Here is a 16,734-nt window from a genome sequence, read left to right as displayed (position 1 = left end):
TATCATTGTTGGTTGCTTGATGAGCACGTTTCCTAATTAGGAATATCGTCGATTATTCAACTGTGAAACACAGACGTCAAGGCTCCACAGAAGTATAGCTGAGCCACGTAGCTGGGACTAGACGTAAGCTGACGGCGGACAGAGATTGAGCTAGTGACATGGCAGAGTGAGATTTGTTTGCACTTGACCGAAATAGGAAGTTTTGATTAGAAGCTGTCTTGAAACATTTTTGAAGACTAATTCTGAGCATTTATATTGGTAGAATCTCTTTATATACAATCATCCTACCACGGTCTAATTATCGAGAGCAACGCAATTGATGGAAGCCAAGCGCTAGGGCAATATTCGCATGTATGCCTTGGAGCCTGTATAGCCACCAATTGATCGGGTACGTAGAACCATCTATATCAAAACTGATATGAAATTGTCAAAATGGAAACGATCTCTCCCGTTAGCACTTGTAATATCCCTGTGTAGCCCAGATGAAGTGTCGATGTAAGGAAGTGAAACCTCACCTCACCTCGTCATATCTCAATCGCGGGGCTGCGTAACAACGCTAGATTCCAACTGATTTAGACCAATCACGTGCAATGTAAGATCTCGTTCCCTTAACACAAGCCCACAAATAAGGCTGGTTGTGTCTCGGCGTTCCTCTTCCGATCGTCCCCCTCTTACCTTGTTGCTGCTCCCCTTGAAGCCAACCAGCAGAAGGTCTCAACCCATGTCCATCATCTTCATAATCTCGACGCACGTCCAACATGCGCCTTATCAATGTCGAAACCCTAGAGTTGGAGTCCTTCGTTGGGGATCTGGGTCGAGAAGTCCCAACATACGCCATCCTCTCACACGTATGGACGAATGAGGAAGTCTCGTACCAACAAATGACAGGCTCACTTCCTATTTCAGAAGACTCCAAAGGATATCGAAAAATCGTCGAGTTCTGCGCAAAGGCCAGGAATGAGGGATTTGAGTACGCCTGGGTAGACACTTGCTGTATAGACAAGACGTCAAGCGCGGAACTATCAGAGGCTATCAACTCCATGTTTCTATGGTATCGAAAGTCAGATGCATGCTATGTGTATCTACAAGACGTGCCGAGCACAGAAAACCCTGTGTCTAGAGGATCTCAATTTCGCCAGAGTCGTTGGTTTACACGGGGATGGACGCTACAAGAGTTACTTGCACCACATGAAGTGATATTCTTGGCCAACGACTGGCGTGAGATTGGTACAAAAGCAACCCTCAGTGCTACAATCTCGGAAGTCACAAAGATTGATATTAAAACTCTGGTCGGACACACGTGGACTCACGTCAGCATTGCAATGATCATGTCATGGGCATCGATGCGAGAGACGACGAGACTTGAAGATCAAGCATATTCGCTGCTGGGTCTTTTCGATGTCAACATGCCCCTTATATATGGAGAAGGTCAAAAAGCGTTTTACAGACTTCAAGTCGAGATAATGAAGCTCTCAAATGATGACTCATTGTTTGCATGGTCGACAGAGCCACTCCAAGATAAAGGTTACTCCACCAGTGAGGGAACTTCTGCAAGGGGCTTCCGATTCCTTGGTCTATTAGCACCGTCTGTCTGCTGTTTTAGAGATTCACATGATATTGTTACGCCAAAAGACTTTCCAGACAGTCATTCACCATACGATATGGCAAAGCAGAACATCAGTCTATCAGCTGTACTGGTCAGGTTGTGTCCATTACCAGCCGACCACAAATACCTCAGTTATGGGCTTGACGAGGTCGATGTGGTTGGAACAGTCAGGTTCTCGAAGAATATTCACCCCGTGAAGGCCGTTGATCACGGCCTCGTCATCACACCGGCTAGACAAAACTCTAAGGGTTTGAAGGTGATGTGTCTGCTTGCCATACTACGCTGTTGGAACAAAGATGGATATATCGCAATTCCGATCAAGAAACTGTCTTCTGGCGGTTTCCAAAGAGTAGAGAATGGGTATCGATGTCGATGGTTCAGAGTTCGCTTGATGCCGTTACGATTATGTCTCAAAGAAGAAGATGAGAGATTGCATAACGAATCGGTATACAGATTGAAGCAGTTCGATGCCGAGAACAGAGAAAGAGGGCCTCCAGCGGATCCACCGGAAACGATATTGATCAAGGCATATGTTCCACTGGAGTCAGCATTTGGAGCTCTTCAATCAATACCAAAGGGTGGAGGTCCAAACCCAACATTCAGGTTCAGATCATTACCTATAGAACACACCAACTATGTTCTTAGCGAAGACTATCCAGTTAGTTGTGTACTGCCTTTGTCAGAGTCGCGAGCTCACGCTACTGTACTCGAGGGCTTTAACAATATCATCGACGCTGTCCCGATAACGTTCCTTGTTTTCAGAGACAATGAACCGAAAGAAGAACTACCACCTTTCCTCGTCTACGTCAGAACTCGCACGGATAAGATACAAAATCCCAGTAGCATGGTAGGGTGTCTGGTAGGACCTCAAGTGGATCACTGGACCAAAGCACCCGAAACCCTTAACACAGCTCTTATCGAGATCGATATCAAGCGATCATGCACAAGGATACTTCTCTCAGGTGACTTGTACCTGGTCTTTCGAGCACGACAAGGGATCGATCAAAGTTTAATACGTTACCTCAATGTTAGTATAGAAAAGGGGCTGGCCTGGGACACAGGGCCACAAAGTGATTCGTCCAAGATACCATTGAGTCCCGAAGAGTCTCTATCACGTCGCTTCACTGATATATCTTTGTAATATCACAAAGAGTAATTTAAAAAATATTTTACTACCTATATTACAGCTACCTGAACCTCGCTATTATGTGTACAAGACTATGAAACATACTCCAGCCCTGAAGTGATATCACCCCATTTCGCACCAGCCATGTCCGAAAAGTAATTAGACTTGGGACTCCACAAGCCCGTACCGCCCTTGGGAAATACTGAGCCAGCGTTCTTCAGATACGTCGAAGAAAGACTCATCATCGGTTTCACGGGCATACCCTCTGATGAAGTCAGACGCGGAATCACAGCAACAGCCTTTGTTTGTTCCATCTTGCGCAGAATACGCACACACAATCGAGCGCTGACGTCGGCACCCAAAGTCCACGATGCATTCTCGTATCCCGTCATGAAAAGTATGTTGGGCACATCCTCAAGCATGGCAGCCTTCCAAGCGAACTTATCAGCCACGTTGAACTCACTGCCATCCATACTGAACTTGATGCCACCCCCAAAGCGCACCTTGAGACCCGTCGCTGTCACGATCAAATCAGGATGTAACACATCTCCAGACTCAAGCTCGATGCTCTTCTCCGTGACGGTCTTGATTGTATCCGTCACCACATCTGCCTTTCCAGAACGAATGGCAGCGAAGAAATCGCCATCCAAAGACGCACAGAAGCGCTGCTCCCATGGGTTGTAGCGGGGCTTGAAGTGAGGGTCCCACTTGACGTTCGGAGGGAGTTGCTTGATGGTGACGTGCTTGATGATCTTCTTGGCTAGTCCGGGGCAGGACTTGCACATGATTGTGGTGAGATAGCTCCTGACTAACCACAAAAGACGGTTGATGAAGAGGGCAATACTGGCCGGGAGAATGGTGAAGAGAAGGCGTGTGAAGAAGCTGCTAGAAGGAAGAGGGAAAATGTAACTGGGACTTCTCTGAAGCATAGTCACCCGCTTGACTTTGTCTGCCACAGACGGGACGATTGTGACGGCTGTGGCACCGCTTCCGATGACTACGACGTTCTTGTTGGTGTAGTCGTAGTCTTCAGGCCAGAACTGAGGGTGGATAACTTTGCCTTGAAACCTCTCAATTCCAGGAATGACAGCCTGCAAAGGTGTCTGGTAGTCGTAGTAACCTGTTCCAAGAAGCAGGAACTTAGCTTGAAAAGCGGTAGGCTTCTCTTCGCCGCTTCGGAACACTTCGAGGTTCCATTTCTTGTCGCTAGTAGACCAGTTGGCCGTCTTGACGGAATGGTTGTAACAGATGTGATGATCTATGCCGGCCGAGCGAGCTGATTCGATCATGTAATCCTTGATCTCATCGCCCGGGGCTAAAGAGTCATTGCGTTTCCAGGGACTCCAGGGGAAGCCAAATGTGAAAATGTCAGAGTCTGATCGGATACCAGGGTACTTGAACAGATCCCAGGTACCGCCGATAGAGTCTCGACCTTCAATTATGGCGTAGGTGAGATTTGAGGGACCTTCTGTTTGGAGACGGTATGCTGCGTTGATGCCAGAAATACCAGCGCCGATGATGATAACATCAAAGGACTTTGTGTTATTTGTGTGTTGCTCCATGGTTATGATTGTGTTTCTAGTGTATCAATCTTGCTGATCTCAAACTTATTTCGCAACGCGATTAGACCGTTATAAACGAAATCTGCCAGAATACGACTGATCAGGAAGTTCCAGCGACCCAAGTAAAACCTCGGCACTTTGCCTCAGCTCCCCCACCATACCTCGAATGGATAGCTTGGTAGAAGCATAGCTTCCGAACTACCGAGACGGACTCGGGACCCGCGCAACGATCTTCATCGCTTGCCTCTGAACCCATGCAATGACGTTGTTGTCCGTGAGGGCACACGGGCCTGACGGGTTCCGCGGGCACGGAAACGTAGATCGCAAGCTAAACTGCATAGAGAAGACACGACGTTTAGAGTTGAGTCAACGGGCACACAATGCGGGGCAATAGGAGCCCCCCCCGTGCAGATCCGAATATCATTTTGGGAGAAACAAATGGATTTGTTTGCGAAACTAGCAGGGAAGTTTGTCGTTGAGAAAGGCTAGTGTGTCTGTGACTGACTCAATGTGGGTGCATCGGGTATAACCATCACGCGACTGCGTTGTCAAAGCTGCATACTATGTAGCTAAAATCTGTTTTTGGCGGGGTACATGGCCTCAAAGATTCTTATTCAAAAAGCATGTGAAATTGGTAAAGTACGTAGTTTGATCGTCCTTTGTTGGGACGCCAAGATTGTTCCTCCAGCCCATCTTCTCATGCCCATGTTCGTTGATCACAGCTCCCTCGGGCTATAGCTCTGGAGCCTCAACCCCGCATTCACATTCAAGAATCCTCTAGCATTCTCAGCTGCTTTCTTTGCCTCGGCACCGAACCCCATAGTGTCTCCTAGCAGTAGAATGTCATGAGGACACCCTTCAGACACGTCCAAGTGGATGTTCCAACCATACTTCTCGTAGCGTTGGCAGAAGTTCTTGATATCCTCGCATAGGACTTCGCCTCCACCTGCGTTGACGTATACCGGAAGTGACTCTTCGAGTTTGAATGGGTTGCGTAGAGGTGAAAGATATGGTCCTGCAGGATCGGTGATTCCATAGCCAGAGACAGTAGCTGCACCCCAACGGGCAAAGTACATGTTCAGATAATCGGTCTTGTAATTGGGTGACTGCTTGACATCCTGCTCCAAAGCACCGGCGATGTCGACCCAAGGTGACCAAAGAGCCATGGCCCTCGGGAATGGAATGTGGTCGTCTTTTCCGTGCTCGTGAATGTATCGTACCAATGCGAGAGCAAGATTGGCTCCTGCTGAGTCGCCTGACAGAATAATCTGGCTTGCTGGAATTCCCTTGCTCTTGATCAGATCGAGATACGCTGTGAGGGCATCCTGGAGAGGCGCTGGAAATTGTCCGTTGTTGCTACTCGAGAGACGGTACTGCGGAGTGCAAACATGACTGCAACCCATACGTCTCACAAGCGTCTTTGCCAGAAATCCAGTATCTTCATCCCGACCATTCCCAATAACATAACCTCCACCGTGGAAGTGCAGTGCCACAACCATATTGGAGTTGACCAGTCCCGCAGGTGGAGGTCGGGCTGGCGTCCAAGTCATTCCCAGTTGTGCTGGCCGTACAACATAATCCGAAAGAATTCCTCTGTAGAGTTTGGGCGATCGTGGAGAGACTACTTCGAATCGGTTCTTCTCCCGTTTTGGATCGAGTCTCAATCGGTCTCCGTACTTGGTAAGTGACCAGTAGAGTAGTACGAGACGGATGAGTCGGACGCGGACAGCTTGGTTGAGGGACCATTTTCGCGAGGGTCGGAGATATGGGATGAGGCAGAGGGTGATGTCGAAAAGGAAGTGTGAGAGCAGCCATGGTGTTATCAGCGCTGCGTGGACATAACCGAAGCACAATTTGACTGAGTCCATAAGCGCCATCTTGAGAGCAAAGTATTTCTTGGTAGAAGCGGTACGTTCAGTGTCAGTGCGATGAAGAGAATATTGGCGAAAGGTTGCCGAAAACAGGGAGGGCAAGCTGCTCTTTATGTATTCAGCTGATACAGATCAACATTTAGACTTCACATTTTAACTACAAGTTATGCATTCTATAGTGACCCAATTACCGCGGATATCAATTCGGCAAGGATATTTTATTCACAATATCTACTCATCACTTGGCCAAGTTCCTCCTCGAAGCATTGTACTTCTCACTACAAACACAGATTACTGCTAAGCTGTCTTTCCAATCATATCGCGAAGAATCTCCTGTATCCAAGTAGGCCAGCCTCTAATTCCCGAGATACCAGAGGCAGACTTGGGAACAATAATCTGACCGCCGCGCTTGCGTTTAATCTGCGCGATGACTTCATTGGCGATATCATCGGGAGTCAAAAACTTGACTCCTCCGCGCTCTAATTTATCCACAAACCCTTCAACGAGGGGTGTTCTGACAAAGTTGGGATGAACAACAGTTGTCAAAACGTTGGGAGACTTGTAGAAATGCTTGAGCTCACTTGCGAGAGACTCGTGGAAAGACAAGGCGCCAGCTTTTGTCGCGGAGTAATCAGCGCCTGTGGGCAAGGCGACGAAAGACGCGATACTTGCCACTGTGATGATATGACCCTTGTCAAGTTGGATCATTCGAGGGAGGAATTGCTGAGTCGTGTACCACAAGGACATGAGATTGACGCCCATAATCTTGCGAAGAAAAGATTCTGTCATCTTTAGAATCGGCATCGGAGATGTGATGCCAGCATTGTTGATGAGAATAGTCGGATGCCCTAGTTCGCGTCTCACGGCGTCAGCCGCTTCCGCCACAGATTCGACAGTGGTTATGTCACAGCGATAAAAGTTAACGCGCGCATTACCCTGCAATTCCTTGGGCAGATCCTGGACATCAAATACAGCGACTCGTATTCCCATCCCGGTTAACTTCTGTACCATGCTCAAGCCGATACCGCTGGAGCCGCCAGTGACGACGGCGATTTCATTTGTCCAGGACCAATTCGAGGCGGGTCTGATACGCCAAGAATTGTGAGCCATCACATTGAGAGCCTTGTTGATGGTACGCAAGATGCTCAAGCTAGTCCAGATGAGGAGAACCTTGTTGACGGTTTGAAGGTCTAGGGTAGCTGAGATTTGAGGTGGCAGTCGAGCAGCGATTGAAGATAGTGCATTGTTGGCGAGTTCTGGTGCGTAGATTGATGTGAGAAGCAGTGGACAGGATAGAACAGGTGAGAGGACGAAGTTGTTCAGACTCTGGATGTAGCCCAGGACGGGAGAGTAGAGAAGGGACGACATAATAATAAACCTGAAACAAAGAGTAGGACTAAGAAACTTAGGTTCAACTTAGTTACCGTAGCAGTCCAGAGTTCTATCCTACCGCGACTGCCGAGGATCTTATACGATGACTTCCTTCATATTTGAAGCCCCATATGTCCATCCTTAGCATGTCACACATAGAGTCCTTGAAGTCGATCACGATGTTATAGCCTCGGCTCACTACAGAGTCCCAACTAGAACCAAACTGCCTATCGCAAGCTTGACCGTAACAAGCTACCGTGCAGATCGTGTTTATCCCCCGGCAGTTGAGGCCCTGTCTGGACTCTTCAAGCCCTGCTAGACCCCGCTGATAACCCTGTTTCTCGACATCCATGCCCTGTCACCTCATTTGGAGCTAGAGAATCATAGCTTGCTGTCCGTGCCAAATCAACGGGCACTGTTCGCCCTGCTTTTCCGTAGTGGACACTCGACGAGGCTCTCTTTCCCCATCCTACTCTAGACATAGTTATCCCAAATCACTCAACTCCCAAGCCTTTCTGAGATCGTTTCCACAATTCGTGCTCTAGTGACTATGGTTTTCCCAGGACGATTCAGCTCAGGATGTTTGCGATGCAGGCAGCGCAAAGTCAAGGTACGTAACTAATGCCACGTTGTTTCACCAAGAGTGCCTGTCTGATGTTGATGATAATGATAGTGCGATGAGGGGAAACCCACGTGTCGACGATGCTACAACTATGGCAAACCCTGCCTTGGATACACCGACGAGTTTCAATTCCGACATTCTGCTCAAAAGCCGAAGATGCCGAATACATCGACCAATACAACAACTGCAAAAACAACAAATGCGACGTCGCTTGTTGTCACAGCGAATCCGCGGACGCCCGAGAAAACTAAGGACAAAGCGCCCGCAAAGGCCACCAAGCGAATCCCTGAACCTTCAACCCGCAAAAGAGCTCTGGCGATCATTCGTCAACCGGTACAGTCTTACGATGATATGTCGCTGTGCTATTTCGTCCGTCGCTTTGTATCGCCAGACGAAGGCGACGGGTTCCCAGGCCACTTCAGCTTCCTCCCGAGTCTCTTTAACCACCACAAAGATGGCGGGTTGGTCGAGACAGCGACTCTCAGTGTAGCGCAGCTGGCTGCGTTCAATCATCTGGGTAATGAAGAGCTTCGGACGCGATCTTTGAGGAACTACGGGCGGGTGATCAAGGGATTACAGCAGAGTATACAGTCTGATGCCCAGGCGCTTGACGATAGTGTCATTGCGACAATCTTGCTGCTGTGCACGTACAAGGTAAGCATCGCATCCAGATATTACAGGTTCCCAAGCCTAACTTGAGTAGGACTTTAGTGGTGAGGGACTGGGAGATCCGAATGAACATGCATCAGGTTTGTTTTACTTGTTAGAGAGACGAGGACCAAGTCAAATCGGTACGAGACGAGGAGCAGAGCTATTTCTACTTGCTCTGTTGCGCCTGGTAAGTTGCCCGAACCCCATACATGAATCTGTCCTAATTGAAGCGCGCAGCAAATCTACTCTTTCCTACACAGCGATGATACATACACCGACCCTGGAGCCATCGCCACAGTAATTGGTATCTTTGACCCGCTTCTCCGCGCTCTAGCAATGATGTCTAGGACACTGTCCCTGCGCCATCGTTTGTTCCAATTTGTACAGTCCGAGTCATTTCAACAAGGCGGCAGTCCATCCGCTTCGTCTGAAGACAGTAAAAGCGCCGAGGAAGAAAGGCTCCTACTGCAAGAGTGTTTCGACATGTTGGACAGCTTCCACGCGTGGGACTGTGAGGCTGCAACATACTGGCAGAATACCTTCGAAGGCCGCGGTGTCCCCACCATGCTTGGAGAAATGGGTGCTGGTAACATGCACTACGACGCCGAGACAGCTTGCATCATGATCCTCGTCCGCTCAGCGCGTCTCATTCTACTGCAGAGCATGCTCCTCTACCAGACAACTCTCCAGCCAGAAGAGGAAGAGCAAGAAGATGAGTCCAGTAGCTACCAGGCCATGTGGGCGCAATGCGTCCCCATCCTGGAGTGTGACGTGCGTAAATGTGTCGACGACATGCTCGCCAGCGTGCCGTATGCACTCGGTGACATTGACTCCAACGGTATGCCCTCGAGTATGATGTACGACGGCGCTGCTGCCATCATGATAGTGCATTCGATCAGGCTTGTCACGCACTGCGTTTACATAACACCTGCGCAAGCGGAGAGGGCAGTTATCATATTGACGAGGTTGAACTCTGCGATCGGTATCAGGTCTGCTGTTGGATGGTTGGCGGAGGATGCCTGCGAGCCAGAAGGTTCGAACAAACTCTGGGCAGCTTCACCGAAGTTGCTGGAGTCTAGGCTGTTTGAATGTCGACAGGATGGTTTGGGAGTGTCTCCGGATCCGACTTTGCTTTCTTCTTGATGCGGGCGTCATGTTTGTATGGGTAAAAACACTATGTACTTTAATATTCAGTAGCATTCTCTTTTCAAGTCTCTGTTCACTTATCTCGCCTACACCTATCGTTGTAGCTTTCACTTCTGCTTTCGTGACGCAGGCAAAGCCTTGATCACAAGATCATCCCTCTTCCAAAGAAACATCAATGCTGGGAAGATTGGTCCACCAATCAGTACCATCAACACCACCCTGAAAACTGTTACCATAACATTGGGAGCCTTTTGCGCGACGGAGAGCTGGTAGCTAGACCAGGCTATCATGGAAAGACAGGTGCAGTAAACGTCCCATCGCAAGAACGAGACCACAATCTCTCGGGACTGCATGACTGAGACAGATGGCTCCAAGAGAGCCAATGTCGGTGGGGTTGTGATTGACGTAAGAGCAAGTATGTGGTGTCCAGATACAGGTTGAACTTGGCCAACGTAGGACGCGAAAATGGTTCCCATCACGAAGAGATGGACACCCATAGTCAGCCCTGTAATAAACAGATATGCTCGGTCGAGGGCTTTCCTGCACCGCCTTACGTCAATGTACGCGTTCTTCTTGGATTTATTTCCCTGGAAGCCGCTGAACAGACGCGAGACGTACTGAAGCGCAGACTGGTACAACGGAAATGGCTGCCAGAGCGCGACAGCAATGAACTTTGCCTCCCGCGAAATGTCAAAGACTAGCGGCAGACAAAGACCAATGCTCGGCACAACGTATGATAGAATTGTAGCAGCGGGCAAGAAGCTGAGATCGGTCGGGTCGGCGAGGAGGTTTGCCTGTTGGGGAGTTGAGGGCGAGAGGAGGAGTTGGATGGTGAGGTAGATCGGTGCGATGATGGTAATGGTGACAGCTTGGAACACTATGCCAAACGTTCCAGTCCTAGAATCATGGTTAGTTACCGCCAGTCTCGAGAACAATTCAATTGTCACGTACCAACTCAAGATTGTGCCTTTGTTCCCAAATCTCAAGCCCTCGAGAGCTATGATGTACCAAGCGCCACCAAATTGAGCAGCCAAGTACACAAAAGCAAGTAAGGCTTCTAGATCCATTCCTTTGATGTCAGGATTCTTTTGAAGACCTTGAGAGAAAAACTCCAGTAGAAGATTCATTGCTGCATCGACACTCTCAATACCTGTGATGGGTCTTGATACTGAATCCGTCATGTTGAGAATACACGCTTCTGCACCAGTGTTGCAAACACGTAAAGTATCAAAGAAGCCATGTGAATGTGACGTGAACATACTGGCGTACCCTCCAAGAAGGGCACAACCGAGGATGAGGCTGATAATGACGAAGGGAGCCATCGTAACTAAAGGTTTGATGATGGTTGCAGTTCGAGGTTAGAGTGTCGACAAACGAGCGATCTTGACATGCCCGTGATCTTAATAAGCTCGCTCGTCCAATATTCCAACCCCGAGAGTTCACTTCTCGGACAATAGAAAATGTGCGGACTTTTCCCATCGACAGATCTGTTAGTCGTCCCAATGATTCATCCCAGCTCCGTCTAATTTCGGATTAGGTTGCGAAAAAGAAGGTTCCATCATGACAAACTAGCAAATTATATCGGAAAGAAGATGAAAACATGATAAATTGAAAAGAGAAAACACACGTGAAGATGCCAAAAAGTGTTGAGAGAGAAAACAACACCACGAAGAGGTTTAACCTGCGAGCTGACAGACAAAGAAAACTATCCACGTGCCTCCGCATCGTAAACCAAACCCTTTCTTCCTCATGCCATCAAAAGTGTCAATCAATCTCAGCTCGCATGCTAAGCCCGATTGGGGCCCCCTTGCGACCCTGCATCGCGTTAAGACGCTGCCGATCCCACGAAGGACTTGCTACTTTGAGTCTAGCTGAGCGGCAACTGTCAGTTAATGGAAACTGGCGATGGCTTCGCGCCCACTAACAGACCCTGCGTTTAACTAAAAGCGTACTAAGTGCAGTGGTACCGAGTTTGAGATCCCAGATGGAGTATGACGCTGATGGGTGGGAACATGTGTTTTCCACATGGTATAATAATTGCGGCCCAATTCGTTGGTTCTTTTAAACAAACGAAGGGGCCGGCATCTTTAACCAAATTGAGTATATCTAGAGTTGACTGACATACGGGATCCATGAACCGTCACAATAATTCCAAAAGGAGAAACAATCAGAAGCTTCACCGTCTATCTGGTCAACGTTGATACCAACCACCGTCAACATGGCCGTCATGTCCAAGCTTCTAAACTTTCCGAGTCTTACCCTCGCAGCCTGCATCGAGGGTTTCTTTGCCATCAAGTTATTTCCGAATTATTACAGCACTCAAAGTCACTTGGCGGCTGTAGTTACCATATTGCTAATTAACTATGCGTTTGGAGTCGTCTTTTGGGCGGTCTTGTACCCGCGCTTATTCAGCCCACTTCGACGTATTCCTGGACCAAAGGTAGGGTTGACTTCAACGACTATTAGACGTCGTAAGACTGACTAACTCATTTGATAGGCGTATCTAAGTGCCGCTCACCATTCTCTCGTCGTCAAGGGAAGACCATCTGGCGACCTATTCCTCGACCTAGCAAAGGAATATCCCGGAAAGGATGTCATCATGCTCAATTCCTTTCGCAACCAGTTATGCATCATGAATCCTCAGCTTCTAGCAGACCTCTTAGTTCACAACTGCTACGACTTTGCCAAGCCGAAACGAATCAGCGGTTTCTTGCGTCACGTTCTCGGAGACGGTCTCATCATAGTCGAAGGTGAACAGCACAAATTTCTACGAAAGAATTCGACACCAGCCTTTCACTTCCGTCACATTAAGGAGCTGTATCCCATGATGTGGACCAAGAGTGAGACACTTACCAAGGCGATTGCTCAGGATATAACAGCATCCAGATCACCAGTCGTTGAGTTGAACGGTTGGGCTAGCAAAGTGACCTTGGACATCATCGGTATTGCTGGTCTGGGTCGCAAGTTCGATGCTGTTGAGAAGAAGATAGATCCGCTGGCCGACATCTACGAACAGCTACTTGAACCAGACCGAGAGAAGCTCATCTTTGCCATGTTGTCCTTGGCTATAGGACTACCCATCATTCGAATGATCCCGTGGAAGATGAATGATCTATTCAACTACTTGACTGGGTCATTGAATGACCTATGTTACCCAATGATCAAGGAGAAGAAGGCAGCCATCATCGAGAAGGGAGATGATCACTTTGATGTTTTGTCACTTCTAATCAAGTCAAACAACTTTTCAGACGAGGCTTTGAAGGATCAGCTATTGACATTCCTGGCAGCTGGGTGAGTTAACACTTAGGTTATGAAGACATGTATCTAACAGTTTGCAGGCATGAGACCACCGCATCAGCACTCACGTGGGCTTGCTACCTACTCACCCAGTATCCCGACATCCAGTCCAAGCTCAGAGACGAGGTTAGAGATTCGCTACCCGCCGACGTCGACTGCAACACACCAGACCTCGCCAGCATTCTCGAGCAAATGCCCTACCTCAACGGCGTCATGCACGAAACGCTACGTCTCTACCCAACCGTTCCTCTCACCATGCGTTCAGCTCTACGCGACACACGCATCGGCGACCAATACATTCCAGAAGGCACCGATGTCATCGTTTCGATCTGGTACATCAACCGCGCCCCGGAGATCTGGGGTCCCGACGCAGCAGAGTTCCGACCCGAGCGATGGATGACAGAGGATGGCAAGCCTAACCAGAACGGAGGAGCGAGCAGCAACTACAACTTCCTTACCTTTTTACACGGACCGCGAAGCTGTATCGGTCAAGGCTTCGCAAAGGCTGAGATGCGATGTTTGTTGGCCAACATGGTTAAGTCCTTTGAGTGGACTCTAGCGATGGACAACAAGCTTGTTCTGCCGAGGGGAGTTATTACCATCAAGCCAGAGAATGGCATGTATCTGAACATGAAGGCTATTTGAGATGACTTTATGACAAAGGAAGGCGGCAATATTATTTGTAAATAGTTAGCGAGTCAATTGTTGCGTTGTAAAGATAGTTGCTTTTTTGCTTGTTTCCCCTCACATTGATCAAATGAACACTCGATGAGATACTTGGAATGTTACCTTCCGCTTTTACCCTCTTTTGTGTCTCCGAAATGATGCTTCGTGATGAATGCCAAGAGACTTTTGTCAATGTTCTATTGGCTGGCATGTCCTAAGCGATGCGCTCCAATGGAGAATTGATACAGTATGACTCGGCGAGAAAGCCGCTGCTACCAACAACATCGAATTTGCCAGTCAGCCATGACTACACCGGAAGCCATATTTGCCAGCAATCAGAATTATTTTATTGCCATCTATCTCGTATTATGTCTGTTTGTTCTTCTACAATCTACCAATGGGCTAAATGAGCCCCAGGAAGAACATGTCAGATGAGCCATACCCCAGCTTGTCTTACCCCGGACCTGCATCGATCTACCACTTCGTCCTGTATATCCGTAGGCCGAGGCAAACTGGAGCTTGGCTACATCGGCCAACTCCTGTTCTTTTCCCAAAAGGGTGGTTAAAGACAGACATCACGTATCTAACTGTTAGACCATCCGGGGTAGTTTCTCAGCTGCACTGGACAGTCATGGTCCCTGATTGCTGGTGAACAACAATATTTGTCAAGATCTAGACAGTTCTACTCTTCTTCAAATCATACCACTGACAGTGTAATTTCTCTTTGGGTAGTAACCGGCTAAGATCTTGCGATCAGCCTGATATAGACTGGGTTGTAATATTGGAAACTGAAGCGTAGCTAAACTCATACAATCCATCGCCACCGGACAACAAATTGAATCTCCATGCATCCAGATGTGTCTCAAATTGGTCTCGATCAAATAAGGTTGTGAAGGTTTGAAAGATCAGTTGCTATCCGGGGTAGAGACCACGTTCCACGCCGATCGGCTAAAAGCAATCCCTGCATCACCACCAAGGCTGTACCTTTTTAGCATCAGCTTGTCTGTCTAGTCCAGAGTAAGCCACAAGCAATTACACAAAACCTCTATCGGAACTCGTTTTCTTCTAAATCAGCTCAAATTCTCTTATTAACCGCTTCATCAGCCGATTGAAGACCCATATTTGCGGGGGACAGTTCAGATTCAGATGTTACTTACTCTTTGAGGTTACAGCGTGCATCTTGGCGATGCTCCGACATTTCCTCAATGGGCGTTGCTCGGAACTTGGTACTCCGCATACAGGGCTTCCAGTTGCAAATTACCGGGAAAACGCGCCGTAAACACGATTGGTCTGGGTAAAACAATCGTTAATATGGACAAGGGTCTTTCGATATAGTCGGGCTTCGAGGCGATCATCAAGAGCGATGCTACTTGGCTATATAAGACTTGAAAAGCCTCTTCAGGGTTGGAGTCTTTTGTTGATCGATCAGCACCTCCTGCCATCAAATAACTTGAGACAGCCAACATGCACTTCCTAGGACTCGTCGTTGCTTTCGCCCCTGCGGCTCTTGCCCAGTCTGCTATCTGGGGACAGTGTAAGTACAAACACAGGTCGAAATATCTAACCAAACACTAATGGCTCTTTAGGTGGTGGTACCGGCTGGTCTGGCTCCACGACTTGCCAGTCTGGCTTGAAGTGTGAGAAGATCAACGACTTCTACTACCAGTGTATTCCTGGAAGTGACAACGGCGGCGGTACTACCCCCGACCCCGGCACGCCTTCTCCTGGTAATGGCAACGCTGATGCCACTGGTCTTGACGCTAAGATCAGGGCCAAGGGCAAGATCTACTTCGGTACTGAGATCGACCACTACCATCTCAGCAACAACCCTCTCATCAACATCGTCAAGAAGGACTTTGGTCAGGTCACCAACGAGAACAGTATGAAGTGGGATGCCATTGAGCGTAAGTACTGGCAAGGCAGACGACTCATAGTAGTTGACTAACTCTCTTTAAGCTTCTCGTGGCCAGTTCACCTTCAGCAACGCTGACAAGGTCGTCGACTTTGCCCAGGCCAATGGCAAGAAGATCCGTGGCCACACTCTCCTGTGGTACTCTCAGCTTCCCCAGTGGGTCAAGAACATCCGTGACCGCGCCACCATGACCTCTGTCATCGAGAACCACGTCAAGACCGTGGTCACCCGCTACAAGGGCAAGATCCTCCACTGGGACGTTGTCAACGAGATCTTCGCTGAGGACGGAAACATGCGAAACAGTGAGTTCTACCAGGTTCTCGGCGAGGACTTTGTCGGTATTGCTTTCCGCGCTGCCCGCGCCGCCGACCCAGCTGCCAAGCTCTATATCAACGACTACAACCTCGATATCGCCAACTACGCCAAGGTTACCCGCGGAATGGTTGATCACGTCAACAAGTGGGTTTCTCAGGGTATTCCCATCGACGGTATCGGTTCCCAGGCTCATCTTGCCAAGCCCGGTGGCTGGAACCCTGCCTCTGGTTTCCCTGCCGCTCTCAAGGTCCTCGCTGGTGCCAACGTCAAGGAGGTTGCCATTACCGAGCTTGACATTGATGGAGCTGCTGCCAACGACTACGTCACCGTTGTCAACTCTTGTCTCACAACCCCCAAGTGTGTTGGCATCACCGTCTGGGGTGTTTCTGACAAGGACTCGTGGCGATCAGAGTCTAACCCTCTCCTCTTCGACCGCAACTACCAGCCCAAGGCTGCTTACACCGCTGTGAGCAACGCCCTCAACTAAGGGATCGATGTGCTGTTGTGAAAGTTGGAGATTAGGATGAGCGAGAATACATGACTATCATGATTTGATCAGGTTTGGGGATAAGATTGGATGACGGGGCAA

The 16,734-nt window shown here is 48.7% G+C and overlaps 8 protein-coding genes across 8 annotated transcripts; 4 read left to right on the top strand and 4 right to left on the bottom strand.

The window, feature by feature from the left end:
- Positions 1 to 758: 758 nt before the first annotated feature.
- Positions 759 to 2,700, top strand: FGSG_11297 (uncharacterized protein; the record flags this gene model as incomplete). The annotated part of the gene is made up of 2 exons (XM_011327645.1): positions 759 to 2,582; positions 2,644 to 2,700. The coding sequence occupies 2 exons, from the start codon at positions 759 to 761 to the stop codon at positions 2,698 to 2,700; spliced, it is 1,881 nt and encodes a 626-aa protein (XP_011325947.1).
- Positions 2,701 to 2,824: 124 nt separating this feature from the next.
- FGSG_11298 (uncharacterized protein) lies at positions 2,825 to 4,294 on the bottom strand (the record flags this gene model as incomplete). The annotated part of the gene is made up of 1 exon (XM_011327644.1): positions 2,825 to 4,294. One exon carries the CDS (start codon positions 4,292 to 4,294, stop codon positions 2,825 to 2,827), a length of 1,470 nt encoding a protein of 489 aa, XP_011325946.1.
- Positions 4,295 to 5,010: 716 nt separating this feature from the next.
- FGSG_11299 (uncharacterized protein) lies at positions 5,011 to 6,171 on the bottom strand (the record flags this gene model as incomplete). The annotated part of the gene is made up of 1 exon (XM_011327643.1): positions 5,011 to 6,171. One exon carries the CDS (start codon positions 6,169 to 6,171, stop codon positions 5,011 to 5,013), a length of 1,161 nt encoding a protein of 386 aa, XP_011325945.1.
- A 291-nt stretch (positions 6,172 to 6,462) lies between these two features.
- FGSG_11300 (uncharacterized protein) lies at positions 6,463 to 7,533 on the bottom strand (the record flags this gene model as incomplete). Its single annotated transcript, XM_011327642.1, has 1 exon — positions 6,463 to 7,533. One exon carries the CDS (start codon positions 7,531 to 7,533, stop codon positions 6,463 to 6,465), a length of 1,071 nt encoding a protein of 356 aa, XP_011325944.1.
- A 582-nt stretch (positions 7,534 to 8,115) lies between these two features.
- FGSG_11301 (uncharacterized protein) lies at positions 8,116 to 9,952 on the top strand (the record flags this gene model as incomplete). Its single annotated transcript, XM_011327641.1, has 4 exons — positions 8,116 to 8,146; positions 8,382 to 8,812; positions 8,926 to 8,996; positions 9,070 to 9,952. The coding sequence occupies 4 exons, from the start codon at positions 8,116 to 8,118 to the stop codon at positions 9,950 to 9,952; spliced, it is 1,416 nt and encodes a 471-aa protein (XP_011325943.1).
- Positions 9,953 to 10,062: 110 nt separating this feature from the next.
- On the bottom strand, positions 10,063 to 11,277 carry FGSG_11302 (uncharacterized protein; the record flags this gene model as incomplete). Its single annotated transcript, XM_011327640.1, has 2 exons — positions 10,063 to 10,852; positions 10,907 to 11,277. The coding sequence occupies 2 exons, from the start codon at positions 11,275 to 11,277 to the stop codon at positions 10,063 to 10,065; spliced, it is 1,161 nt and encodes a 386-aa protein (XP_011325942.1).
- An 896-nt stretch (positions 11,278 to 12,173) lies between these two features.
- On the top strand, positions 12,174 to 13,897 carry FGSG_11303 (uncharacterized protein; the record flags this gene model as incomplete). The annotated part of the gene is made up of 3 exons (XM_011327639.1): positions 12,174 to 12,395; positions 12,453 to 13,246; positions 13,294 to 13,897. 3 exons carry the CDS (start codon positions 12,174 to 12,176, stop codon positions 13,895 to 13,897), a joined length of 1,620 nt encoding a protein of 539 aa, XP_011325941.1.
- Positions 13,898 to 15,382: 1,485 nt separating this feature from the next.
- On the top strand, positions 15,383 to 16,632 carry FGSG_11304 (endo-1,4-beta-xylanase; the record flags this gene model as incomplete). Its single annotated transcript, XM_011327638.1, has 3 exons — positions 15,383 to 15,452; positions 15,505 to 15,822; positions 15,875 to 16,632. The coding sequence occupies 3 exons, from the start codon at positions 15,383 to 15,385 to the stop codon at positions 16,630 to 16,632; spliced, it is 1,146 nt and encodes a 381-aa protein (XP_011325940.1).
- Between the last annotated feature and the right edge of the window lie 102 nt (positions 16,633 to 16,734).

This window comes from Fusarium graminearum, chromosome 3, assembly GCF_000240135.3.
Source record: "Fusarium graminearum PH-1 chromosome 3, whole genome shotgun sequence".
NCBI lineage: Eukaryota > Fungi > Ascomycota > Sordariomycetes > Hypocreales > Nectriaceae > Fusarium > Fusarium graminearum.
The sequence above is the reverse complement of the archived record's forward strand: the minus strand, read 5'-3'. Positions and strand labels throughout refer to the sequence as shown.